This window comes from Phacochoerus africanus, chromosome 4, assembly GCF_016906955.1.
Source record: "Phacochoerus africanus isolate WHEZ1 chromosome 4, ROS_Pafr_v1, whole genome shotgun sequence".
NCBI lineage: Eukaryota > Metazoa > Chordata > Mammalia > Artiodactyla > Suidae > Phacochoerus > Phacochoerus africanus.
In genome coordinates, this window is record NC_062547.1 from 6,904,735 (window position 1) to 6,931,582 (window position 26,848).

At 51.9% G+C, this 26,848-nt stretch overlaps 1 protein-coding gene across 3 annotated transcripts; it reads right to left on the reverse strand.

The window, feature by feature from the left end:
• Positions 1-26,848, reverse strand: POLA2 (DNA polymerase alpha 2, accessory subunit). Of its 3 annotated transcripts, none has more exons than XM_047775314.1 (18): positions 26,389-26,847; positions 23,650-23,774; positions 23,055-23,146; positions 22,811-22,868; positions 18,262-18,368; positions 15,093-15,286; positions 14,129-14,217; positions 12,391-12,546; positions 11,745-11,807; positions 11,017-11,059; positions 7,853-7,977; positions 7,237-7,275; positions 6,368-6,441; positions 3,441-3,549; positions 2,809-2,915; positions 1,680-1,739; positions 1,310-1,436; positions 1-425 (listed from the first exon to the last, which is right to left on the reverse strand). In XM_047775314.1, the coding sequence occupies exons 1-18, from the start codon at positions 26,465-26,467 to the stop codon at positions 279-281; spliced, it is 1,794 nt and encodes a 597-aa protein (XP_047631270.1). In that variant the 5' UTR covers positions 26,468-26,847; the 3' UTR covers positions 1-278. The 3 variants fall into 3 exon arrangements, with proteins under 3 accessions (XP_047631270.1, XP_047631269.1, XP_047631271.1); XM_047775313.1 differs by having other exon boundaries at positions 15,093-15,289; XM_047775315.1 differs by having other exon boundaries at positions 288-425; positions 1,310-1,411; positions 15,093-15,289; positions 26,389-26,848.

Below are 26,848 nucleotides of genomic sequence, written 5' to 3' on the forward strand. Positions count from 1 at the left end.
TTACAGAATTTATTTTTATTTCTCCAAAAGTTGTTTCTCTGATTCATGTCGGCATCTACAGAGCCTTGGCGTTCCCTTCCAACTCCGAGTGTCCGTGGGGGAATCAACAGCTTTCTTCCAGGGGAGTTTGACTCAGAGTCAGGGTCCAGCTGCCCGCAGCCCTCTCCTAGCCGCCGGGCTGCCTCCTCTCCCTCTGCAGGTGGCATCTTGTCGAAGGGCCACTCCGGGGCTCTCAGTGCCTGTGAGGCCCACACATGGGCATGACGAGGGGCCTGGCCTCAGATCCTGACCACCTGGGCAGCAGCGCAGGGACTCTGCCTACCGTCGCCGGCTGGCTGCCTCCTGAGGTAGAGTCGGCCAAAGGTGCCCCCCACCTGCCCTTTGGTGAGGCGCCCGGGGTTCACGCAGATGCAGCCGAGGATGTCCTGGGGAAGGAAAGGCCAAAACCATTAGGGCTGATGTGGAAAAGTGGGCACCTTCTAAGGGTTAGACCCCAAAGAGGATTTTTTTCTTTTGGTCTTTTTAGGGCCACACCTGAGGCATAGGGAGGTTCCCAGGCTAGGGGTCGAATCAGAGCTACAGCCACCAGCCTACGCCAGAGCCACAGCAACGCAGGATCCGAGCCGCGTCTGCAACCTACACCACAGCTCACGGCAACGCCGGATCCTGAACCCACTGAGCGAGGCCAGGGATGGAACCTTGTCCTCATGGATGCTGGTCGGGTTTGTTAACTGCTGAGCCAGGACGGGAACTCCCCAGAGAGGATGTTATAAAGTGGAAACAAAGGCAAGAAAACACACCTTCAGGCAGATATGTTAATTATTAGAAAACTCTGGATACCTTTAGAGTCTCTGAAACCGAATAAAGAAAATGACTTGGCAGAGTGACAACTGGCTCCCAAACTTGGAGACAAACTCAATCTCTGTTTCCCATTAGGAAAAAAGTTCACCCCTTGAGGTTGACCGGGTTCTGGCAAGAGATGAGGTGACCGAGAGCGGCTTGGAGGTCGCCTCAGAAATCCGAGGAGGGCAGGCCAGCCCCAGTCACCTGCAGACCACGGTCTGAGGGCCTTCCTAGCTGCTGGGCGGGGCTGCCTGAAGACCACGCTCGGGGGGCAGGGGCTGGGGCGGGGGACACGCCGCACACCTCGGCGTTTCACTGACAGATTTGTTCCTAGTCCCACCCCCTTCTCCAAGGAACAAGGCCACTGTCCCCATCACGGAGCCACGGGGAGTGGGGGCGGCGGTCCCGAAGGGGAGGTCAGACACTGGGTCTGGCGCTTTGGGGCGACAGCGGAGCTGAACCCTACCTTCACGAAGTACCTCAGCTCTGAGGGGGCCACGAAGACATCGGGGGTGATGGGCAGCTGTGCGTGGGCATAGAAATGCTCATAGTCGATGGCCACGTCCTCCTGGGGAGGGTAGAGCGGGTAGTAGCTGCCGAGCAGAGAGAGGCCGTCAGCAGCAGCTGACCTGGGCACCTCCCCAGATGGGGCCCCGTGTCACCGTCTCTGTCCCAGACTGTCTCTCCCCGCCCTGTTTGGGGGACGGAACGCGGGCCTGTCACCGCAGCGTGGGGTTCCCTGGCAGTGGTCTGCGGAAGGCTCTCCCGGTCAAGTGCGTCAGAGCCCCGAGACCCCACTGCACTCTGCTCACGGCCATTCCAGCGAGCGGGCTCACCTCCTCTGGGTCAGGATGTGCTTGAGGATCCGGCTGAATCTGTCCGAAGTTCCGGAAGAACTGGGGAAGGGGGAAAGGCGAGAAACGGCACATGCAAACTTGTCTTTCAGCGCCCGTTTCTCTGTGGGGACAATTTATTAAACTAGGGAGAAGGGACATGGCCAAGGCGTGTGACAAGAAGGTACCTTTGGGGCAGTTTAAAGACATGCCTGCAAACAGCTCAGGCTGTTGAGCAGGACCCTGGGCTGAGAGGGGAAAGTGCAGGAATCCCTTGTGATGGGGCCGAGGCAGCCGTGACCGGCCCTGCGCTGTGCAAGAGCCCGCCGAGGCTGCACAGGCGCGCGGCCAGCTGGAGCTGGGTGACCCCCGCGCCGCAAACCCAAGCCAACCAGCACACACCTGTCTTGCTTAACATGCGAGTGTCCACATGCCTTCCCATCACGGGCCCCCAGAGAACCGAACCACCAAACCTCAGCTCTTGGTCCTCGGCTAACAGAGCTAAGCACGGCTCTGGGGGGCGGAAATATCCTGCAGGGCAAATTCACGGCCACCCTCCGTAGGCAGGGACATCTTATTTAGGTCACGAATGTGGCAAAGGAAGAAAAGGAGATGAGTTCCCGTCGTGGCCGTGGCTCAGCAGGGATGAACCCAGCTAGGATCCTTGAGGACATAGGCTCCACCTCTGGCCTTGCTCAGTGGATTAAGGATCCAGTGTTGCTGCGAGCTATGGTGTAGGTGGAAGATGCGGCTCGGATCCTGCGTCGCTGTGGCTGATTCGACCCCCAGCCTGGGAACCTCCACATGCTGCAGGTGCGGCCCTGAAAGAAAAAAAAAGGAAAAAGGAAAAAGAAAAGGAAAAGCAGATGAACCTCTCTGACTATAAATTAAGTGCAAAGACAGAATGGATGGGGTTCTTCAGTGTCTCACATACTGTGGAGACAAGTGGGGACAGAGACACATGCGCCCATCGGCTCCCCTTGGGGCAAAAAACCTAATAGCCAAAGGGTTTGGCAGAAAGTGCTGCCCTAAGGATGCCTGCTCCAGACTCTGCCGAGCAGCCCTCGGCCGAGGAGAGGACCAGGATCCAGAGCGCTGCGTCTTGCCTGCTGGACTGAAACACACGCCTCACCTACTGATCTCCTCGGCCCCCATGTGAAACAGCAGATCGGTGGACGTTAAGCCAAAGATCATTCCATTTACGGAGAGGGTGCAGGGCTCCGGCACGAACTGCACTCGCTAAAATGAGAAGGTGGGACAACGTCTGCACACTGAAGCCAGAAACTTCTTCCCCGTGACAGCAGGGTGTCTCCAAGGGCTGAGGAGACCAAGTCAACGCACAGAAAATTACACACTTGCCTGTTACTATTATTTTTTGTCTTTTTAGGGCCGCACCTGCGGCATATAGAGGTTCCCAGCCTAGGGGTCCAATCGGAGCTACAGCTGCCAGCCTACACCACAGCCACGGCGATGCTGGATCCGAGCCGCATCTGTGACCTACACCACAGCTCACAGCAACGCCGGATCCTTAACCCACCAAGTGAGGCCAGGGATGGAACCCGCAACCTCATGGTTCCTAGTCGGATTTGTTTCCGCTGCACCACGACAGGAACTCCACACTTGCCTGTTATCTAAGAAAGCAGGCCCCATGCACGCCTCCAAAGGGCACTCCCACCCACTTATGGGCAGAGCGGGGTTGCCTCTGGTGCGCGGGACTCTGGCTGCCTGCTGATGGGGAGGTGCTGACTGGGGGGGCACTGGTACCTTTTTGTCCTCTCGAGGCAGGTCAGAGCAGCTGAAGGGAGGCTGCGGGTACACGGGCTCGTGGTGCACGTCCCTCAGCGACGGGACAAAGACCAGGTGGGAGCCAGAGCTGCATCGTCAGAGGAGGAAGGAAGGTGCGTGCAGGCGAGTCAGAACAGCTGGGTGACAACTTCAGGGGACAGGGCTGACCCCAGACCCCGCCTCCAGGAGGACTTCCAGGAGGGAACTCCTCTATTAAGAGAGGGGCTGCTCCCCACGGGAGGCGGGAATGAAAGACGGCCTGTCCCCGTGGACACACAACCGCTCTGATAGGGCTCAGGTCGCCCAGGAGTGCTTTCTCCCGACTGCGTGACGTGTGTTCCCCTCTCTGGAGGGGAAGGGGGCTACTGGCTGGGAGAAAAGGGGGGAAAGGATTTGAGAGCCAGGAAATCTAGAAAGATAAAGATGTGACCACAAATCCTCAGAGCCAGACTGAAGCCAAAGTTCTGCCTCTTCACACCGTGTGAACAGATGTGGCTTTGAGGCGTCACGTAGCCTCCCTGCCTGGGGGCTCTTCCCTAGGGAGGGACAGGCTGCTAAGTGGGTTTGGGGACACGACCGGCTTTCCGGAAGCCTGCCCTCCCCTCTCTCTGGGGGAATCAGGGCCCTGGGTTTCTATTTCTCAGCAGACGGCCATACAAAAACGAAAGCAGTGTCTACCAGCAGGAGTAAAAGCAGAGATGGCAGATGTTTCCTTTGATGGAGGCAGAAGGAGAATCTCTAGAGTTACAACATACAAGGGAAGAAAAACCCCGTGACTCGGGGGGCCAGTCCTTTGTCCCCTGCACAAAAGAAAGGGGCGAGACACCTCCAGTCTCCTTGGTCCCCGCAGCTGTCCTTGGCCGAGGGGCCCATTATAAACCAAACAGGCGGAACGCGTCACTCTGGGGTCTCTCACATCTAGCGCCCTCTCCTGCTAAAAATGCTGTGGTTTCGCAGAGGCAGGGGCAGATACCTGTGCAGGTACGATACGGAGCTGTCTCCTCAAGTGGGATCAAGGCGTTGGTGACTGTTGTCACACTTGTTGTGTGTTTGTCATGCCTGCTCAAAGTGTGGACTGAGATTTCTGCAGCAGAGTCAGAATCTTGAGACCAAAGGTACTGTGCCTACAACTTACAGTCCCTTTGACATGGAAAGGTTCCCCGTAAAAATGAAAAGAAAAAGAAGAGTCCCTCGTAACTACCCAAGTCCACCTATTTGGGCGCTGAAGTCCGGCAAACGGGTTGGGGGTGACCGGAAGGGGACGGTCCGAGCTCCAGGTCCCCAGGGACACAAGGGGCAGGGGCACAGCTGGCCGCCGTTAGGAGACGGAACTGCTGTTTCCGTGCAGGCGCTGGCAGAGCAATGGTTAAGGAAGAAAGGGCCCCCGGAGCTCAGGGTTATAGAGCGGCTGCAGGGGGAGGGAGCGAGAGAAAATTCCAACTATGCTGAGCGTTGCACAACCTCATACATCATGGTGGGCGGGTCCCGGCCGCTCCCTCAGCTCCGCTGGGCTCTAGGGAGGGAGGAAGTGCTTCCTCGCAGGCTCTGGTTTTCACTGATAAACCAGCTTAATGCGCTGCATTTCTGACCTCTCAGAATAAAAATAACCCCCCCCCAGGAGGGCCAATTTTGGGAAGGGCGGGGCAGCCCCCTCCCCCTGGCGCGCAGATGAAAGTGCCTGGCGGTGCTGGGCGCTCACCCCAGGGAACAATGCCGGGCTTGTTCTTTGTTTGTGCCGCTGCTGTCAATACCACAAGGGCTGAGGAACCCAACACAGAACCCAATCTCAAATGGAAAGCACCCAGCCGGCGCTGGGGCCCTGCCCTGCAGTCCCTGCCTCTCCCGGAGGGGACCAAGGGCTGGCCAACCAGGGACACCTGCTAGGGTCTGCCAATCTCCAGGTCACAACCAGCCTGGAGGGGAGAAGGAAGGCGCTTGTGACATCTCACTGGAGCGGGGGCAGATCCAGCGGCTGGCTGGCACTGGCGTGACTCAAGTCCCCTGACTCTGGGTCAGCGAGGGGGTTTTCCCCTGTCCTTCCGAGAAGCCTACGACACTGGCCCGCGCTGCTGGTACAAGGAGGTTGAATTACAGCTAACTGACTCTGGGATCAGTTCTCACGGCCCATGGGCGGAAGATTATACATCTTGTTTTAAAAACCACCTTTGTTGCGGACTTATTTTTAAAGGCTTAGCCTGGGGAATGTTTGCTCTTGATGAGCTCAGCTACAGGGCGGACAATTCCCAGAGGAGATGATCCAGGACTTACACGACTTCCTCTCGAACCCTGGTGCTGGAGGGAAGCGGCAGGAAGTGGGGCGTCAGCTTCCTGACAACCTTTCTATTCTGGCTTTAGGCCCTTCCTGGAGCAGAGGCTTTTCCTCCCAACCCAGCCACCCGTGGCTCCTCGCCGCTGAGAGCCCGTCCTTGGGTCTGCGGCGAGGACTCAGGACCTCTACCCTCTCGAGAGCTTCTACGAGGCCCATGAAACGAGAGAAGCACGGCCTCAGGGAAGGACTTGGGTCCAAACGCTCACTCTCACAAGACCTTAGGCCCCAGGGTTTTGCTGTGTAAGTCATCAAACACTCCTCAGCCTCGCCTGGGAAGATTCCCACAGAAGATGAGTTTACCCAAAAGGGAGTGAGAAAAGGAAGTAAAGAAAGAGCAAGGGAAGAAAGCAAGCCTGTGCAGCCTTTTCCTTTCAAGTGTGTTTATCTTTGTGTTTTAAAGAGATGCCTCTTCACTGGCATCTACACACTTGAAGTTCAAGAGCTCTATCTGATCTCTGAGTTCAAAGGATGAAAGGATGGGAACTACCGTGACTTTTGGACAGTTTCAGTTTCTTAATGGGAGGCCCTGGAGGAGCTTAGGAAGTGTGAGGCTCTGTCCAGCATTGGGAAATCTGACCTTCGTGTCCCCTCGATAATGGTTCGCAGACATTGCTTGAAAACATCTTCAAATGGGCTTGTCAGTAGACAGCTCTGCAAGAAAAAAAAAAAAAAGACAGATTTACAGGGTAAACTGCTGCTTATTCACTCGTTCGGTGACGCTGGGCTCCAGCTGCTGAGTGAGGAGCTGAAGGAGACACGACGATGGAAAAGACGGGCCCTCTGGCCTCCAGGAGTGAGTCTAGTTGGGGGCAGGAAAGGACGTGGGGGCACAATTCATCCTCCTGAATGCAGCTGAGGGAAAGACGAGGAAGAAGGGTTTTCTGGAGAAGGTGCAAATCTCCCGGGACAGAGGGAGGTGAGGTCCTCAGAAGGGCCATTTGTTTTTGTTTGTTTTTGCTTTGTGGGGACGCACCTGCGGCATATGGATCTAGGCTAGGGGTCGAATCAGAGCTGCAGCTGCCAGCCTACACCACGGCCACACCACCACCAGATCTAAGCCATGTCTGCACACCTACACCACAGCTCATGGCAACATCAGATCCTTCGCCCACTGAGAGGGCCAGGGGTCGAACCCGCACCCTCACGGCTACTAGTTGAGTTTGTTACCACTGAGCTACAAGGGGAACTCAAGACGGGCCATTTGCGTTTTATGCGCAAAGGACAGCAAGATGTGCCTCACGGAGCTGGAGCAGCCAGGACGGCACTCTCAGAGGCACAGCTCCAGGACCCACAGCTCCTGCCTCACACTCGAGGGGGACCAGGACTCGGTATTTGTACTCCTCCCCTCACACCCTCCCCGCCACCCATTTAAGCTGTTATAGGTGCAGGATAAACTCCAGGAGGTGAAAGTAAGAGCATCTCCCGCAGCCCAGCCCGGTCACTTACCTCCACCTGTTCATGCTTAGCATCCAGGAAAGGTCCAAACTGCAGATGAGCCCGAGGCGGGGGAACAAAGGTACCAAAAGAACAAATCAGAACTGCATGTGTCTGCAAGTGCCCTCGGGTACCCTCTGCAAGCAGTTCTCTGCCCAGGGTCCACTTGTCCCTCCAAGGCCTCCCTAGAGCCTGGGACAGGGAGCAGATGGAACGGGGGCGCCCGGCCAGTATCCCAGGCAGAAGCACATCCCCCTGGATGAGGGGGCCACTGGGGCCCCATAACGATACTGGGATCTTTTCTTTTTCAACCCAGCAAAGGAAGTCTAGCTCTGCGCAGCAGTACGTTGGGAATTCAAGAGCGATGAGCTCACAACAGGAGTGAGGAGACAGAGGCAAGAAACCGGGGCATCGATGAAGAGCGGCACCGAATCTTGGGCCTTTGGACGAAGCCTGTCCAACCCCTACCGAAGACGTAGACCAAGAACTAAAACATATTTTTTAAAAGGAGGGGAGTCTGACACTCTTCCTACTAATTGAGAACCGCATGGGACCGTGTTCGAAGCCCGACTCCCCAGTTTCCCGGCTGGAGCCTCCCCAGGTGAAGCCGTCTCAGGAGGGCCCCCACCAGGATGCAGACGTCCGGCCGGTCGCGGTTGATGACGGTGATCAGGTCGAGCAGGGGCTCGAAGGCGATGCTGTCTGACGTGGTGTACGGCCCACAGGCCACCAGGACCATGATTTGCTCAGAATCTAAGACAGAAAGGCGTGTTAAGGTGCTGACAAGAAGATCCTGGGAGGGTGGGAAAAGGACAGAACTCGACGCGTCGAGTCTCTTTATGTGGGCAACTCGGGAATCCGAGAGGAGCAAGACCACATTCTGCCCTCAAAGAATCCTCCGTCAGCAGTCCCTGCCGTGGGGCAGAGGGTTGAGAATCCGACGGCAGTGGCTTGGGTTGCCGTGGAGGCTCGGGTTTGATCCCCAGCCTGGTGCAGTGGGTTAAAGGACCCGGCGTTGCCAAGGCTGTGGCATAGGTCGCAGCTGTGGCTCAGAGTCAGTCCCTGGCCCGGGAACTTTCATAGGTCACGGGGGTAGCCAGTAAAAGAAAAAAAAAAAAAATGCTTCGTCAGCTGGCGGAGAGGTAGGTATGCAAATAACTATAACTCGAAAGACGTTTCCCAGCAGGGCACGAGTGACGGGAGGGAAGGGGCAGTCAGGAAAGAACGGATCAAAGTGGCATTGCTTCCATGGCTTTCCTCCCAACAGGGTTTGTTTTTGTTTTAATTGTGGCAAAATATACATAACATAAAAGCATCATCATCTTAAAGGAAACACTTCAGTGGTAAGTATAACTCAAGACTGTGCAATTACACCCTCTGCACACGCCTTCCCGTGTTGCAAAACTGAAACTCCGTTCCCATCGCACACGAACTCCCCACTCCCCCAGCAACCACCATCCTACAGTCTGTCTCCGATTTTCATGACTCTCGGAACCTCATCTAAGGGGGATCATAGAGATGTGTCTTTCAGACACTTTGTTGACACATGTAAGTGCAGTTTTCTGGGAGCCTCAGATGGCACGGAGGTTGGGTGTGCTCCCTGAGGGGCAGATGGGGCGGGGGAGAGAGTGGCTGGAGAATCTGGGGCACCAGTGCCCAGGACGACAGGCTGGAATGCGGGACTCTTGTGTGATGGGCACAGGGGCTTGTTTTCGGCTCCCTTTTCGTCACAGCACCTGCTCCCCTTTCAGAGAACCAGCCCTGTCCTACGCAAGGCCGTCTGGGCGGGGCTGTAGAGCAGGTGCACTGTCCCCCGGCCCCGGCCCAGGAGCTGGCAGGGGACCCAGCTCAAGCCACTCACACTCTCCTTGGGTTCTGGAATCTTAAGGTGAATGAACCAACGACAAAACAGGCTGGTGCTGACCTGTCCCCGAGGAGGTGCCCAGATGAGAGAGTCGGGGAATCCCTGCTACTGGACCCTCTGGAGCCACCGGGGCCCTAATCCGGGTTGTAAGCCGGTTCCAGCCATCTGTCCAGTCTCCGAGCTACTTGGATCTCCCCTAACCAACTCTCTTTTCAGTCTGAATCAGGTTCTGTAACTTACAACAAAATCCAAAGATCCCTGGCCTCCTAACATAGTTTCCTAGCAAGGCTGCACCAAATTACCGCAAACCCCCTGGCTTAAAACAACACACATTTATTATCTTACAGTCGTAGAGGCTGGAAGTCCTAAAGTCAAGGTGTGGGCAGGCCTGCGTTCCTGCTGGGGCTCTGGGGGAGAGTGTTTTCTTGCCCTTTCCAGCGCCTCTGGGCAAGTCCTGGGCTCACGCCCCCCACCCCCCGCCCCCTTCAAAACCCCCAGCTTAACCTCTACTCTTTCTGACTCTCAGCCTCCTGGCCCCCCCCTTGTAAGGGCCCTGTGATTCCGCTGAGCCACCTAGACAGCCCCTCATCTCCAGAGCCTCACTGTAATCACACCTGCAAAGTCTCTTTTGCCAGAGACAGAGTAACAGCCGCAGGCTTCCAGGGACGAGGGTCACTGCCCGTCCACCAGAGTGGCAACGCCACGAACTGAGAGAATCCAAGGGGAAGAGTAAGACTCGTGTGGTGCTGGGGCAGGGGACAGAGTTCACTTCGGTCCTGAGGAGCCCACAGATGTCAGGCCCAGGGGACAGCGAGTGCCAGGAGAGCAAGGCCCAGGCCTTCTCCGTGTCTCCACGGGGGCCCAGCCCAACGCCTTGCTCTCAACCCATTTGATGCCTTCCAAAGGCTTCCCTGCACAGCTCTGGCTCCGGGCACCTCAGCCGGGTCTGTCCCCTTCATCACTCAAAGTCCACCCAACGCCAGTACTCTTGCTGACAGAAACACTTATTTTCGGATAGCCTGTACCATGTCATAAACTCAATTTCCATCCTCTGAGAAGGCCCTCATGTGACAGCACCATGGAAGGGGGTTGACAGCTCGCTGGTATCAGTCGCCTCACTGCTAATCCTCACTGGTCTTCTGCTTGGCTTACAAAAATGCTTGGAATTGTTCCGGAGCCAAGTTGATTGAAATGTTTGTCTTTTCCCACCTAGGTTACTTTTACCGTATGACTCTAGGCTTTCTGAGAAATGCGTCTGATTTTTAGATAAGTTTTACATTTGGTAATGACTTTGGAATTGTGGAAAAGTTCCAAAGGTGGTACAGAGGTCCCATAGGTACACCTGTCACTTGGCATCTGCTGACGTTAACATCTTAGGTAACTCTGCACGTTTGCCTAAACCAAAGAATGAATGCTGGTATATTACTATTAGCTGCTGATTTTATTTAAATGTCACTAGTTTTTTCCACTAAAGTCCCCTTTCTCTTCCAGGATCCAGTCCAGGACATCACATGGCATTTAAAAAAATTCTTTTTAAAATTACTGCTCTTAAAAAAGAGCTGTTCTTTTCCCTTTCAAAGCAACCTTCAGATGCCTTTTAAATACTAATCTTTTTTTTTTTTTTGGCCATGCCTGGGCCACTTGAGTGACTGGAGTCAGATCCTTAACCCACTAGGCCACCAGGGAACTCCTAAACATTAGTCTTTAAACGACATGCCTCACGGAGTCAGAACACAGGTGGTACTTGGTAGGCTCGGACCCCTGCCTTCCTCAATGGGCCTGTGAATCCACCAATTTGAGGTTGCCCTGGGGGTTCCAGCAAACAGCCTTTAAAGCTTTCCCTGGGGCCCGAGGAAAGGCATTCCTGGACCCCTGTCCCCACCCTTCACCCTCATTGTTAGCAAAACAATGTCTGAAGCAAAGCTTACCTCCATCTTCTTCAGAGGGCTGATGGAACGGAAGCGGCACGCCCTGCAAACAGGAGACAAGCTATGGTGAGGCCTTGGTCCAGGTACCACCTTTGGTCAGGAATTCGGGGGGACGGGGAAGGAAGGCACTGAATGTGGGCATGTTTGCAGGTGTCTCACTCCTTGGAGCTAAAAGCCCACAGAGCTGATGGTCTTGCCATTTTTCTACACTGCTGGTGAGAGGTCATGGCTAAACTCAAAAAACAAAGCAAAAAGCAGGAGCAGAACAGGTGCGCCTGTGGGATCTGTGTCCTGCTAGGTGAGGGTGGGAGGCAGGGTATCTGCTACTTTCCCTCGCATCCTCTGGAAATCTGTGCAAGATTAGGGCTAGAGCAGGGACTGGTAAGCTATGGGCCAACTCTGGCCACTGCTTGTTTTTGTAAATAAACTTTTATTGGCAAGCAGCCATGCTCACTGGTGTACCAGTTGTCTAGGGCTGCTTCTGTGCGACAATGGCAGAGCTGACATTGTAACAGAGACCACACGGCCGGCAAAGCCCAAAAACACTTACTGCCTGGCCCTTTAGGCGAACAGTTTGTGAAGCCCTGACCTAGAGGTAGGTCCTGCTCTATAGCCAGAGAACTGAGAAGCAGATAAACAGGCCCTTACAAAGGATGGGTTCTAGGGCAGAAAGAACTGCACACACTGTGCCTGCAGCAAACCTGGGGGGAAGGGGGGGACCCCGGTACCTCATAGAGTCTGGTGGCAACAAGTTTTCTACCGGTGGTGTTGATTCCTTCCATGACCACAACCTGAAAGACAGGCAGCAGACAAGCTTGCAAGACAGTGAACGGGGGTGGGGGTGGGGGTGGGGGGCGGGAGTGTCCGGACCAAGTCATTCTGATACACTTAAAAGTGCTGTCCAGGTACTTTCACTTTGTAATTTTAAACTTGGGGTAGTTTTCTAGAAAACAATTCAAGGGGGTTATATCAGCATAATAATAATTACGCTTTACTTGGGTGACCTCATTTTTAGGGTTAGGGTTAGACGCTCCAATGAGGTAAGAATGATTATACCCCCATTACAGTGGAGGACACTCCGGCTTTGAGCGGCTAACCAACAACTCCATAATTGCCACCTTGGAGGGTGGAGCTGGGGTTTGAAACTGGTGGTAAATCCCAAAACCAAGGTGGCAATGGGGGAAGGTCAGGATTCTGACACCGGTGTCCGCTCTTGGGCCTGTGCTCCAGGTAAACCTCACGGCATCAGAAGTCAAAGGCAAGGAGCAGTGGCCAGTGACAAAACGTTACTCCTAAGAGCGGAGTCACAGCCACTCCACGTGCTGCGGAGCAAACAGCACACCCGCGCCTGGATGGAGACGCGCCTGATCTCACCTGTCCAGGAAACAGAGAATACTCTTTGAGCTCAGATAGATCCACTGGAATTTGGGCGCCCGAGGAATGTTCCCGATCTCCCTCGAGAATCACCGACTTGTGGTTCAGCTTCCCGTTGCTGTCACAGCCGATCTGGCCCAGTAGCGTGACGGGCTCCTACCGAAGGTACATGTGGGAACAACAGCCTCAAAATGTGTCAACACGATAAGGTCAAGACAGACCTCAAACAACAACACACACTTTCTCGGAGGGGCATCATTTTGGGCCCAGGCAACCACAAGCAGCATCACTGGCTCCCAGGGGTGGAAGGACTCTTAATGGGCACCTAGTCTGCCCGCTACTGACGCTTGGGCCCCTCTAAGCGGCTGCCTAAGCCTGGTTCTCTAGTGAAGGGGAACTCGCCCCACGCCCCCACGGCAGCCCACTCCCTGCGTCTCTGGACAACTATTACTCCTCACTCTCATTTACTGAGCTCACTAAGCACCGGCATGAAAGGCTTTTGGGCGTTAACTCATTTAATCTTCATAACGACCCTGAGGTGGATACTATTATCGCATCCATATTATTACCTATGACAAAAACCAGCGACAAAAAGGTTAGATAATTAGTCAAGGTCAGAGAGTGGGTGGGGCCTGGGTTTGAAGCCCAGAAATGTGGCTCCAGGGCCATCTCCTTAACTACACACCACACTGCCTCTTAACAGGAAGTTCTTCATTAAACTGAGCTGAAAGTTCTCTTGCTGCGGCTTCCTCTGTCCTGTTCCCACTCCTGGGGGCAGACCGAGGAAGTCTACCCTTTCCCCAAGAGATCCTGCATCCTGGCCCTCATTACTTCCTCCCAACCCCTCCGAAACTTCCTTAAATGACATGGTTTTGCATATCTTCCCCAACTGGTCATTCCTCTCTGAATGCAAACATACGACAGAGGTACCTGAAAGAGTCTTTGAGACCGTATTTCCCCTTAGATTAAAATATGTTCTAGGAGTTCCTCCTGTGGCGCAGTGGGTTAAGAATCTGACTGCAGTGCTTGGGTCACTGAAGCCTCAGGTTCCATCCCCAGCTAAAGGGCCCAGTGTTGCTGCAGCTCAGACTCAATCCCTGGCCCCAGAACTTCCATACGCTGTGAGTGTGGCCATTAAAAAAAAAAAGTTCCAGAGAAAAAGCACTGGTTATATGCCAGATTGAACTATGATGTGAAGATACTATTGGCAGCAGTTGGTCCCTAATGACAGAGAGCAAAGAGGAGGAAGCGTGAGTCACCGTTTCTAGAAATCCTAGCCTTGCTGTTGTCCTCATATCCTGACACATGAATGCTTAAGGCTCTCAGTCTGAGCATTTACAAATTCTTCTTCAGAAGGACCCATTTTGGAGTTCCCATTGTGGCTCAGGGGAAGTGAATCTGACTAGCATCCATGAGGACACAGGTTCAATCCCTGTCCTTGCTCAGTGTGTTAAGGATCTGGCGTGGCTGTGGCTGTGGTGTAGGCCGACAGCTGCACCTCCGATTAGATGCCTAGCCTGGGAACTTCCACATGCTGCAGGTGAGGCCCTAAAAAGACCAAAAAAAAAAAAAAAAAGAGAGAAAAAAAAAAGAGGGAAGGACCCACTTTATCAAATTCATTCAAGATAGATGTTCTAACCAGAATGCAGACAATTAGTGAAAAGGAGGAAGGAGGATGAGTTTGGATCGTCAATGAAAAGAGACATTAATTAGGAAGGACTATTAGAACAGCTCTTACTTGCGCTGGGACTAGAACAGGAGTAAAAGCCTCAATCTTGTAATGCTCCTTGAGTTCACTGCCAAGTTCTTCTATCTTACAGGTCAGAACTGAAATCCCAGAGGGGAAAAAGAGTGTTTAAGACATTTTACTTGCCAAGAAGAGAAAATACAGCACCCGGTCAAACATTCAAGGCAGTCGGTCTACAGAAGCGGGGAGGGCGCCGAGGACCCTGGCCGGTTTGTGCTTTCTGCAGCCCGAGCCCGCTTCACGGTACTTGGTTGCTGAACCTGGCCTTCCATTTGGCCACAGGGGGTCATAAGGCACAGTCCCCGAGTCAGCCTGGCTCCCACCCAGCCTTCCTCTCTCTCAGGTCATCAGGGAGGTTTAGGGGCAGCCAAGCCCAACCCCCAGAGCCTTCCGTTCTTCTCAAGGAAGAGGCCATAATGTCTCTGCTTCCTTTAGCACCCTGACTGGCTTCCTTGACAGTCCAGAAGGTGCTTCCTGGGTAACGAACGGCTAGTGCTTTTTCTTTAGCCAAGTGATGTGATTTGGGAGAATTATTGAGACCATCATCTCATGCACCCAGAGGGCCTCTAAAAACTCGACCCTTAAAACCTGCTCTGGAGTTCCCGATGTGGCGCAGTGGTTAACGAATCCGACTAGGAACCATGAGGTTGCGGGTTCGGTCCCTGCCCTTGCTCAGTGGGTTGACGATCCGTCATTGCCGTGAGCTGTGGTGTAGGTTGCAGACGCGGCTCGGATCCCACGTTGCTGTGGCTCTGGTGTAGGCCGGTGGCTACAGCTCCGATTCGACCCCTAGCCTGGGAACCTCCATATGCCGCAGAAGCGGCCCAAAGAAATAGCAAAAAAAAAAAAAAAAAAAAAACCCTGCTCTACCAGCCTCACTGAGGCTTTGTTACTGACTCAAAACCCTTCCAGGTGGTTTTATACCCCCCAGAATTTCAAAGGGAAACACAAGTACCTTCTCGAATGTCTGGGAGCTTCTGAAACATGGATTTGTAGCTCCCAGTTAGTGGCTCTGGGTACCCCAAGACCTTCAGGCTGATGTTACCGGCTCCTCCTCTCCCGGACCAGGACACCCCCTGGGTTGAGCCAAAGGAGGTAACCACTTCTCCTCGGTTACTTCTCGAGCTGTACTTCTGAGAGGGAGTAGCACTGCTTGGAAGAAAAGACAACCACATTACTGGGTTCACAGCTAAAAGCAGAGAGGAGAAGTTCCCATCATGGCTGAGCGGCAAACGAATCCGACGAGGAACCATGAGGTTGCGTGTTTGTTCCCTGGCCTCGCTCAGTGGGTTAAGGATCCAGTATTGCTGTGAGCTGTGGTGCAGGTCACAGATGTGGCTCGGATCCCGTGTTGCTGTGGCTCTGGCGTAGACCAGCAGCTACAGCTCTAATGAGACCCCTAACCTGGGAACCTCCATATGCCTGGGAGCGGCCCTAAAAAAGACAAAAAAAAATCAAAGTAAATAAGTAAGTAAATAAGTAAATAAATAAATAAATAAAAGCAGAGAGGAAGTTCCCATCATGGCTCAGTGGTGAGCGAACCCAACTAGCACCTATACGGAGGCAGGCTCGATCCCTCGCTTCGCTCAGTGGGTTAAGGAACTGGCGTTGCTTTGAGGTGTGGTGTAGGCCGCAGATGTGGCTCAGATGATCCCATGTTGCTGTGGCTGTGGCCAGTGGCTACAGCTCCGATTGGACTCCTAGCCTGAGAACCGCCATATACCGTGGGTGTGACCCTAAAAAGACAAAAAAGTAAAAGGAGAGAGGATTAAAATGAGCTATTTTTTTCTCTCCCCTCCATACCCACAGCTTATGGAAGTTCCCGGGCCACATGGACTGAATCCAAGCCACAGCTGTGACCTATGCCACAGCTGTGGCAGCGCTGGATCCTTAGCCCAATTCGCCACAGCAGGAACTCCAAGGGTACCTTTTGGAAATGGGGGTTGGAGAAACGTTAGCCTGGCCTCACATTTTATAAATCTCTTTAGTTTAATGGGGTTAGACATCCCGGACCTTTAAAGAATTTCAGGAATGAGCGGGGTTGAGGAATGCCAAACTGTTTCGAGGAGTTTAGACACAGACATATTTTAAAAGGTCTTCTCTTGCCTTAAAACTAAACAGGGTAAAACAAAACCCAAACTCTGAATTGATTAGAAAGCAAGTTTCAGAGTTCTTCTGCAGTGGGGCAGGCTGAGACTCCAGTGTTGTCACTGCAGTGGCCGGGGTCCAGTTCCTGGCCCAGGAACTTCCACATTCGCGGTCCACAGCCAGGAAAAAAAAAAAAAAAAAAAAGCAGTTTCAAGGACCATTTATTTTCTTTCTTTCCTTCTTTTTTTTTTTTGGTCTTTTTAGGGCTACACCCGTGGCATATGGGGTTCTCAGGCTAAGGTTAAAAAGCACATCCTCATGGATACTAGTTGGGTTCATTACCACTGAGCCACAATGGCAACGCCGCCATTTCTTCTTTATGAATTTTTAGCATTTTTAGAACATCATCAGAACCTAGAACTACGGAGAGACCAAAAGTTGTTGTGCATATACGTAATATAACACCTCACAAGAGAGTTCAAGGTAGAAACAGCAACAAAATGAAGTTAAATGAGCGGCATCGGCTTCCCATGCCCAGGAGGTGGAGTGTGATGAATCCCGCCAGCTGGTACGAACGCTCCCATGCTCCAGTCTCAACTGACAAGCTCTCGTATTTCCCCTCCCTGGCTGATAAGTGACACCTCCAAGGACACACGGTGCTGCTGATCTGCTGGAAGGACAGTGAGGCCTCCTCCTCTCGTGGTCGTGAACACAGCTCCCAGAGAGGCCAAACTAAAACTGGCTTTATTTAATGCCCGAAACTCTGCAGGAACCTGTTGTCTGTGGGCACCACTGCCACGGATGCCACCATTCCTCTTTTCCACAGACGGTACAGAAAACGAGCTCAATTAATTCCTTCTGTCTCCAGTGCTGCCTGTACCTGAATAATTTAGAAGTTACTTTCATGAATTACAAACCAGTTTCTGATGTCAGCTTTATTAGCGTGCATGAAAAAATGACTGGGCGGCCCATGCCGACCTCGGCTCCGACCCGAGAAGCGCCGCGGGACGCCCTTTAACGTGGCAAGACTCTGACTCGGGGTCAGGTGTTGACAGGTCTACAGGCTTCAAAGGGCTGCCTGGTGAGAGAACAGAGCTGCTGTCGTGGTGCTGGCTCTTCTTCGAGAACCATCTTCTAGGTCTTTCTAGCTCGCTTCAGAAGCCAGCGTGGGAACTCCCGAAAGCAGGAACAGACCACACTGAAGTCAAACTGCCCCTCGGGCTCTGATGGCCGTCCATCTCGAATGAGTTCTGTCCCCTTTCTGCTCTGACGGGGCCGGAAAGCCTGAAGCTCTGCCCAGTCCAGAAGGGACTGCTGGCGTTGAGCCCGTCCCTCACTGGCGACCACTGCGGCTCCTTAGCCTCCGCCTGATGTGGCAGCACCGAAAAACCTTTCTTCTCCTCTGCAGAGCTCTCCCCACGGAACGCTCTCACGTAAGACATGTCATTTAGGGATTTCCAAAAGTCACATGTGATCTTTGCAGATTTATGAGCAGAGGTGGCAGCAGCGGTAAAATACCAATTAAGGTGGTGCAGATTCAGGGACAAGAAAACTCTCAGAAACTAGTTGTAACCGGAGAGAGGAACAAAAAACAGGTTACTCAACATTATGGACAAAGATACGTGCTTTTCTGTTTTAAAAAGTAAATACTTCAGATTAAAAAAAGAAAAGAAAGGAAGAAACCCAACAACACACGGATTAACAGAAACAGGTGGAAACCTATTTGCCTCTCCTGGCAAGACTCGCAGGCGTCCCAGACTCCTGAATAGCCAGGCTGTTTTCAGTAGGAGATATCAGCTCCTGATCTAGAAACAAGCCCCAGAAAAGTGGGTGGAAAGTGAGTTTCCTGAACCACTGGAAGACACTGTAACTTTCCACACAGGAGGGAGAGCAGGGCGCGCAGGGAGCAGTGGGCTTTCTAGCCAGTTCACTGCAGCGGCGATCGTCCAGCCACGGTCACCAAGTCACGCTGAGCAACAACCGGGGAAAGGGGAGGCGGGCCTGCTGCTGGCGGCTGCATTAATTATGAGCCGTACCTTGGGGAGAAACTCGATGGCGAGAGGAGCTGATGGGGGCTTCGAGCAGACACACTCCTTTTCGTGAGGGGCGTTTCTGGGGTGGTGATCGCTCGCTTCTGAGAACCCTAGAAACAAAACAGGAAAGAGCCCCGTCACTCCAGGTGCTAATGAAGGGTACAGTTCCGGAGGTCCCGCTGTGGTGCAGCTGAAATGAATCCGACTAGGAACCACGCGGTGGTGCTTTCGATCCCTGGCCTCGTCAGCGGGTTAAGGATCCGGTGCTGCTGTGAGCTGTGGTGTAGGCCTACTTGACCTTATTGATATTTACAGAAATATCAAACAACATCAAACAACAGCAGAGCACTTCCCGTCACGGTGCAGCGGAAATGAATCTGACTAGGAACCGTGAGGTTGTGGGTTCCATCCCCCGCCTTGCTCAGTGGGTTAAGGGTTGCTGTGACCTGTGGTGTGGGTCGCAGACATGGCTCGGATCCCACGTTGCTGTGGCTGTGGCATAGGCCAGCAGCTGTAGCTCCGATTGGACCCCTACCCTGGGAACCTCCATGTGCCGCAGGTGTGACCCTAAAAAAAGACAAAAAAAAGTGTACAGTTCCTGAGGAAGAAAGGCAGAACGGCGCTCAGGGAGGGCCACAGATAGGACAGGCCTGGTTGTTTCTTCCTAAAGCCCCATCTTCCAGGAACTATCTCAGCGAATCTTCAGCAACTCTAACCCAGTATGCATCAGTATACTGTCTCCACTGGGATGGCAACTATGAAAAAATGCCAACAGCATCCCCTCCCAAAGGACTGCCAAGCAGGAGACGTGCCCTGTTAACCCCCCCCCCTTTTTTTTTTTGCTTTTTAGGCCCGAACCTGTGGAAGTTCCCAGGCTAGGGGTTGAAATGGAGCTGCGGCTGCCAGCCTATGCCACAGCCATGCCGCATCCGAGTCGTGTCTCCAACCTATAGCACAGCTCACAGCAATGCCAGATCCTTAACTCTCTGAGTGAGGCCAGGGATTTAACCCACATCCTCCTGGATACGAGTGAGGTTTGTAAACCTGCTGAGCCACAACAGGAACTCCCGGTTAAATCTTTCATGTGTTGGCTTTCCTTCCCCACCTCTCTTCGCTTTTGAACAGCTGTGCGTTTTGCTAAGCGTATGGTTTTGACCTGCATGGAGACATTTGCCTGACAAGGGATGGGACTATTACCACTTACTTTGGCAAAGTCTACTGTACATTTTCAAAATTAAAGAAGGGAGTGACTCCAGGCAGATAACATGGTTGAGGTCATACTTGGAGAGTAATTTAGCAAACGCCTCATTGCTGGGCACTTCAGTTTTTGGGTTTTGCTCATGAGCAAGACTTCAAAGAAACTGCCAGAATGGAGGATGAAACCCGCAACCCTGAGATCCAGATCCCCTGTCCCCCGCAGTCCTGAGATCCAGATCCACTGCCCCCAGAGCCTGGGACAACTGACTGTGGCCAAGCAAAGACAAGAGCCTTGCCTGGACGGCAACCAGGAGGCCAGGGAGCCTGCAGACGTTTCCCTGCCCTGGGGCTCCTCCTGGCTGTGTGTTTAAGTTATGCCACCAAAGCTGCCCACAGGGGTGACTGCAGACAGAAAGGAAAGAACAGATTCAAAGTGGCTGGAATGGAAACTAGATTTTAAAAAGACACTTATGCTACCATCTTTATACAATAACCATTTAAAAACATTCCTTCTTGGAGTTCCCATCGTGGAGCAGCAGAAATGAATCTTGGGGGTTCGATTCCTGGCCTCAATCAGTGGATTAAGGATCCGGTGTTGCTGTGAGCTGTGGTGTAGGTTGAAGATGAGGCTTGGATCTGGTGTTGTTGTGGCTGTGGCATAGGCCAGCAGCTGTAGCTCTGATTCGACCCCTAGCCTGGTAACATCCATATGCTGCAGGTACAGCCCTAACAAGCAAAAAAAAAAAAAAATCCTTCTTCAAAAAGGAGCTCCTTTGTGACATAGTAGGTTAAATATCTAGCATTGTTGCTGCAGGGGATCAGGTTGCAGCATGGGTTCAATCCCTGGCCTAGAAACTTTTGCTTATGGGTACAGACCAAAAAAAAAAAAAAAAGTATATTCCTCCCTAGTATTTCAATATTTTTCCAAATAAAAAAATTCTAATCAGAGTTTCCACCGTGGCACAGTGGGTTAAGGATCTGGTGTAGCTGCAGCTGTGGTGTAGGTCACAGATGTCGCTCGGTTTCGATTCCTGCCCGGAAACTTCCATGTGCCACGGGGGCAGACAAAAACAGAAAAAAAACTATTTTTTAAAAAAATGCTTTGTCTTTCTGGGCCACACCCGCAGCATATGTAGGTTCCCAGGCTAGGGGTCTAATCGGAGCTGTAGCTGTAGGATCCTTAACCCACTGAGTGAGGCTAGGGATCAAACCCTCAACCTCATGGTTCTTAGTAAGCTGTTTCTGCTGTGCTACAATGGGAACTCCTGCTGGGTGTATTTGTGGTCTCTGGTGACTATAAATAATGCTGAGAGGCCCATCGTCACGCATCTAATTTTTCCCATAAGTTGGATAATTTCTTGAAGAGAATTCTTATTAGGGACGACTGCTGAGCCAAAGGATGGCAAAGATTTTATGGTCTTGATATATTCTCTCAAACTATTTTCCCAAAAGACCTTTCTAATATACAGTGGACTACAGAACTCCAGGTCCGGCTCCCAGGAGGCGGCCGGAGGGGCTCTGGGAAAGAGCAGTCTGGAAGCCGTCAGCTCTGCCCTCCTGCTGAAACCCGACTGCCAGCTCCATTCCACTCCTCAGGGACATGCTCACCCCAACCAGCCCAAGAGACTCGCTGCTAACCTTACGTGCTGGTTTATTCACCTGTTATGAGAAATAAGGAGGGACCACAGTCTCACTTCCTCACACCACACAGAAACCCCCACTGCAGTCAAGGAGGCCTGCTTATCCACTTGACGGAAGCTTAACACCAACAGCACGGGAACTTCAAATCCTCAGGCTAATACACGGAGAGCCCAATTACAACCAGAAGATTTCTGGAGGGCATGGGGGCAAAAGAGGGTCTGTCAAGTGCCCAGGTCCAGTATTTAATGGTGAAAAGCTAAGACCACAGATACAGTCATCCCTGCAACACGTTCACTGCCTGCCCCAAGCCTGACCTTGGCCCTGTCTAGGTGGGCAAGGCCAACACTGGGCTCTGGCTCTGTCTCATGCTGCACTGATGCCTGACAGCGGCTGAGCAGCTTCCACATGAGGGGTACTGTGCTAAGCATTTTTCATGTCTCCAGCTGAGACCCGTACTGCCTCCTGCAAAGCTCAGATGCACATTTCAAATTGTTTGCTCATCTCAATACAATTCTCTTAGCTCTGATTCCATGATCATGAATTCTGAACTGTGCCAGAGCCTCCTAAGTACTTTTGCAGCAGGGATGGGGTGTCCGTGATACAGTACTTCAGCCATCAGAGGGATGTTACTTCAACAGCAAATTAAGTACCTTTCCACCTGACTGATATGTCAGTCTACTGAGAGCAGAGTTACCATGAGTCAGTCCCCAGAACACCGTCAACTCTAATGCTGTGAACATTTTTGCTTTCCTGCTCTCCACGGGCACACCTAGACTATTTACCTTCTTTCTTACAACGTAATTTACTTTGCAAGATTAACCCCTGTTTAAGGATTTCCACAAATTTATTTTTTATAAAGAGTAACTACTACTATGGAATCCACTGCTTTGGGTGTGGTGCTACATACTCGTTTCATTTTCAAGCCCTCCGAGATACAGGATAGGATCTGCTGCTCTAATCAGATTCATTCACCAGGTTACCCAGTGTCTAATACAGTGCCTGGCACACAGTAGCTGCTCAGTAAATGAATGAATGAACCCTATTTTTTTTTTTTTGGCCCTTTTCCGGCTATACCCTTGGCATATGGCAGTTCCTGGGCCAGGGACTGAATCCGAGCCAGAGCTGCAACCCACGCCACAGCTGCAGCAACGCCATACCCTTAACCCCTTGCGCCAGGCTGGGGATTGAACTGGCACCTCCACAGAGACGAGCTGGATCATTAACCCACTGCAGGAACTCCCGAACCCTGGTTTTATAGGAAAGGAAATGGCAGCCCCGAGAGAGAAAAGCCACTCACCCAAGATCACGTAGGTCTTTGACTCAGGCTTTGAGGGCAATGCTTTTCCACTCCCCTCTTTCCCCTCTCAAACTGGGGTCCAACATCTGAGGTGGATTATTCAGTTATAGCACCTCCACTTGACACAAAACTAGGCAACCATTTAAAGAAAAGGAGTAATTACGGAAATACTGTATTTATGAAAATGTTACGATGTGTTAACTGAAGAAAGCAGGAAGACCACACGTCCACAAGGTCTGCCATCATGTTAAGACATCTATGCATGGACATGAATGGAAAGGAAGGAAGTCCCTAAGTGGAAATGGAGTTGGAACTGAATAGAATGGTTAATTTTCTCCTTCTGAGCTTCAAGTGTTGTGCTAATGTTTTTAGAAAATGCCAGACGTAGAATGCAATTTCAAAACATGGGGCACGCACCTTGGAGGGGGTGGTGTAAGCGTTCAAGAGGGTCTCCTCTTCCTCCTCCACTTCAATTCTAAAAGCAGTGGGTTAAGGGAAACAATACACTTCCACCCCAAATCCAAAGCAGGGGGTGAGCACATAAGAAATCTGAATATTTGGTACATTTATTCTTTGGTTTTTAGATCCCGTGCACAACTAGAGACAAATGATAACATACAATACGTGGCACGACACAAAGACCTGGAGCAGAAAAGGATACAGCTCTTGTATGGAAACGATGTCTCTGGCTCCTGCGTGCCCACTGTCCTTGGAGGCACTGGGCCTGGCTTTGGACAATCTTCTGCTCAGAAACTGAGGAAGAAAAGATAATGGATATATGATCCCACTGTCCAGCCACAGAGGAGGTGTCTTCCACAGCCATGAGGTAAGAACAGGCATTTGAAATATCATCAAAGACACAAAATTCCTCAAAGTAGGGATTAGGAAGATGCACGTGATAGACTAAAACTTAAAGCTTAACGTGTGACTGCTTCTCTAACACACATAACAATCCTAGCAGTAACGCCAATTATTTGTTGAAGACCTAACACCACCTGCTGGACTCGGTTCAGGTGCTTTACAGCCGTCTCATTTCACTCTCAAAATAACCATAAAAAATTGAGGTCATGTGAACCACTGACAGAAGAGGAAACGGAGGCTTGGAGCTAGTAAGTAGTCTGCACATGCTCACGTTGGGACGGGAGTCCAGGTCTGATTCCGGAGCCCACACTCTTCTCACGGCCACGTTGCCCCCGCCTCCCGCCACGACAGAGCAGAAACAGATAACAGTGCGTTTGCTTACCGTCCGTTCTTACCTCGTGCTCAAAAGAGTTCAGGATTTCCGAGGTGAGGCCATCCTTATGTGTGCTGGTGCAGAAGGCTATGAGCTCGCCCACCATGCCCTCCTCCTTCTGTCCATACAGAACGCACAGCTCCGCCACTGGGGAGGGGGGGGGGAATTGGACACGTAAGAGCTTAGTTCACTTCTTGTAGCTTTCACCTTGAAAAGTGAAAATAACCCCCTAGTTATTCATCAGCATGTATTCAGCACCTACTAGAGGCACTGTTCTAGGCTCTAGAATACAGCAGGGAACGACAAAGAGATGCACCCTTGTCCTCATGCAGCTTACCACTGGGGAAGACAGAAAACAGACAATAAATATGTACCTTAGATGGTTCAATGTGCTCTGCAGAAAAATAAAGCCTGGGAGTTCCCACTGTGGCTCAGGGTAACCGAAGCCGACGAGGAACCATGAGGTTGCAGGTTCGATCCCTGGCCTCATTCAGTGGATTAAGGACCCGGCGCTGCCATGAGCTATGATGTAGGCTGTAGATGCGGCTTGGATCCCATGTTGCTGTGGCTGTGGTATAGGCCAGCAGCTGCAGCTCCCCTTCGACCCCTAGCCTGGGAACCTCCACATGCGTAGGGTGCAGCCCTAAAGAACAAAAAAATAAAGAGGACACGATAAAGAGCATCACATGCTGCTATTCATCCAAATGAGGACTGAAAATGCATCCCTGGCTTTAGCCTGGTGAAGGTCACTGATGACCTTGAGCAGAGTAGTTTCAGTGAAGTGGGGGGGATGAAAAAGCTGAATGAAATGGGCTTAAAGAGGAGAAAATGGAAGACGCAAGCATAGGCAAGTTAGGAGGTTTGCTGCAATTGGGAAGGAGAGGACAGGAGTGGGAAGTGAGAAGAGGGAGTATTTAAAAGGTTGGGGTAAGAACCACTTTTCTATGCTGCTCAGAAAAAAATCCTAGAGAGAGAAAAACAGAAAATGCAAAAAAAAAAAAAAGGAGAATTACTGAACGATGGCCTAAAGAAGGTGACAAGGAATGGGCTTGAGTGGAGGGTGTGGCTTCTGCTAGGAATATGAAGCATTTACTTACTATAATGGGAAGGAGGCAAGGAATATGATACAGACACAGGTAAGTGGGAAGAAGCAGTGGTGGTAGCTTATATACGTCTCTTTCTTTCTTTCTTTCTCTCTCTCTCTTTTGGCTGCACGTGCGGCATATGCAAAGTCCCGGGCCAGGGACCAAGCCCTTGCCACAGCAGTGATCTGAGCCGCTGCAGTGACAATGCCAGATCCTTAACCCACTGAGTGACAAGGGCACTCAAAAGTTTTCTAATTCCTTCTACTTTCTCAGCAAAACGGGAAGTTCATCAGCTGAGAGTGAGAGGGGGTCAGAAGATGTTCAAGGAGGAGAAGGTGGCACTGAGTCATCAGGAGACTCCAAGTGGACAGACCAGGGAAATACGGCATGACTGTCAGACAATGTAAACATCCCAGCGAGGTGAGCGATTCTGACTTCAAGGGCTAGAACTCCAATACCACTGCCAATGTCGTCCTATGTGAGCAGCAGGCATCTTGGACTGAAGCCTTTACAAATTTTGTTCACACAACAACTAACTTCTCTTGTTTTGCTTTCAAGCTCACCAAATAAATTTCTTAACTGTGACTGGCTTTCTCACTTAAGTTTCCTTTCAGGAAGCGAATGCCCTGGGCTTCAGAACTTGGAGTATTCTGGTCTCTCCTAAATGAACATGTTTGTGTTTTGGTTTTGTATATTAAAAAAAGAAGTTAAGGAGTTCCCGTCGTGGCGCAGTGGTTAACGAATCCGACTAGGAACCATGAGGTTGCGGGTTCGGTCCCTGCCCTTGCTCAGTGGGTTAACGATCCGGCGTTGCCGTGAGCTGTGGTGTAGGTTGCAGACACGGCTCGGATCTAGCATTGCTGTGGCTCTGGCGTAGGCCGGTGGCTACAGCTCCGATTCAACCCCTAGCCTGGGAAGCTCCATATGCCGCGGGAGCGGCCCAAGAAATAACAAATAGACAAAAAAAAAAAAAAAAAAAAAAAAAAGGAGTTCAATGTGTGGATGCATGATTAAGGCAGATGCACTATCATCCTGATTCTAAACCTGAGAACGTCCATACCTCCCAAGACTTGGCTTCCAGCAACTCTGGACACTGCCCCGGAGCCTGACCAATAAGATGAACCAATGTAATGCAGCACTGGAATGGGGGACAGGCCAATGAACTCTCTGTTATCTGTTTCTCCAGCTGTGAACAGCTCACAGTCTCCTTAAAGTCCCTTCCCAGCTAAAATTCAATTTTATGAATCCATCTCAAGAAACTCATACTTGCACAGACCAAACAGTTTTGATGAAAAGGGATGGATCAGCAGAAGTTTAGGTGTAGGCTGGAAAGGGAGATGCCAGAAAAAGCTGTATTTCAAAGCCCCAACATCTCTTGCTTGGTTATTGAGGCTTAAACAATTTCCAAATTCGGAGATGAGAACCTGGCACGTCCCAATTTCACCTTTAGGAAACTGCGTCGATTTAAAATTGTGCTTCATATTCTTTCCTTTGAGCTGGGATCCAAGCAGTACCCTGTGAGCATTTCAAAGGCCCCACACGCCAAACCTCAAAACTCAGTTTAACTCACCTCACAACCCCCCGGAAGCGCCTCCCTTTGGGTTCTAGCCGATTGGGAACACGGAGCGAGAGCGTGGGCCTGGGTTTGGGGCCCGGGGAGAGGGCAAGGGACTCACATTTGTCAATCAGAGCATCCTCGCATTCTAGGCCGAAGATCTGCAACTCCTCCCGCAAGAGCTGGGCGGACACGGCCATGATGACCCAGGACGGGGGCCGGGGCCGAGCCCACCCAGCTCCGACCTGACGCCAAGAAACCCACGGCCGTGGAGATCGATGAGCAGGACGCGGTTCCTCTGATCCTTTCGCTCTCCGGGGGGCTGAGACCGAAAGTGACCAAATAATCCAAGACCTCAGGCGGTCAGAAAGCCCTGGCCGTCAGTCTCAGAGAAATACTTTTTATTTTCTTTTTTTCCCGAAGCTCCCAAATGCCTGAAGGAAAGGAGCAGAAATCTTGAGAAGTCACTCTTCTAGGGGAGAAGGCCCTACTTCCTAAAAGCCACCGGGGAGCATCTCTGTGACGGGAGAACTGAGCAGGCCGGAAAAACCCGCCAAATGGTTTGCACGGCGCGCGCATGC

Excerpts from the sequence above, each read along its gene's own strand:
- POLA2 (XM_047775313.1), bottom strand. The coding sequence starts at position 26,467 with ATGGCCGTGTCCGCCCAGCTCTTGCGGGAGGAGTTGCAGATCTTCGGC. Across the intron at positions 23,147-23,649 it reads TGAACTCTTTTGAGCACGAG|TTTCTGAGCAGAAGATTGTC; the intron begins GTAAGAACGGAC and ends TTTCTTCCTCAG. Across the intron at positions 15,290-18,261 it reads CCATCGAGTTTCTCCCCAAG|CAGTGCTACTCCCTCTCAGA; the intron begins GTACGGCTCATA and ends TTTTCTTCCAAG.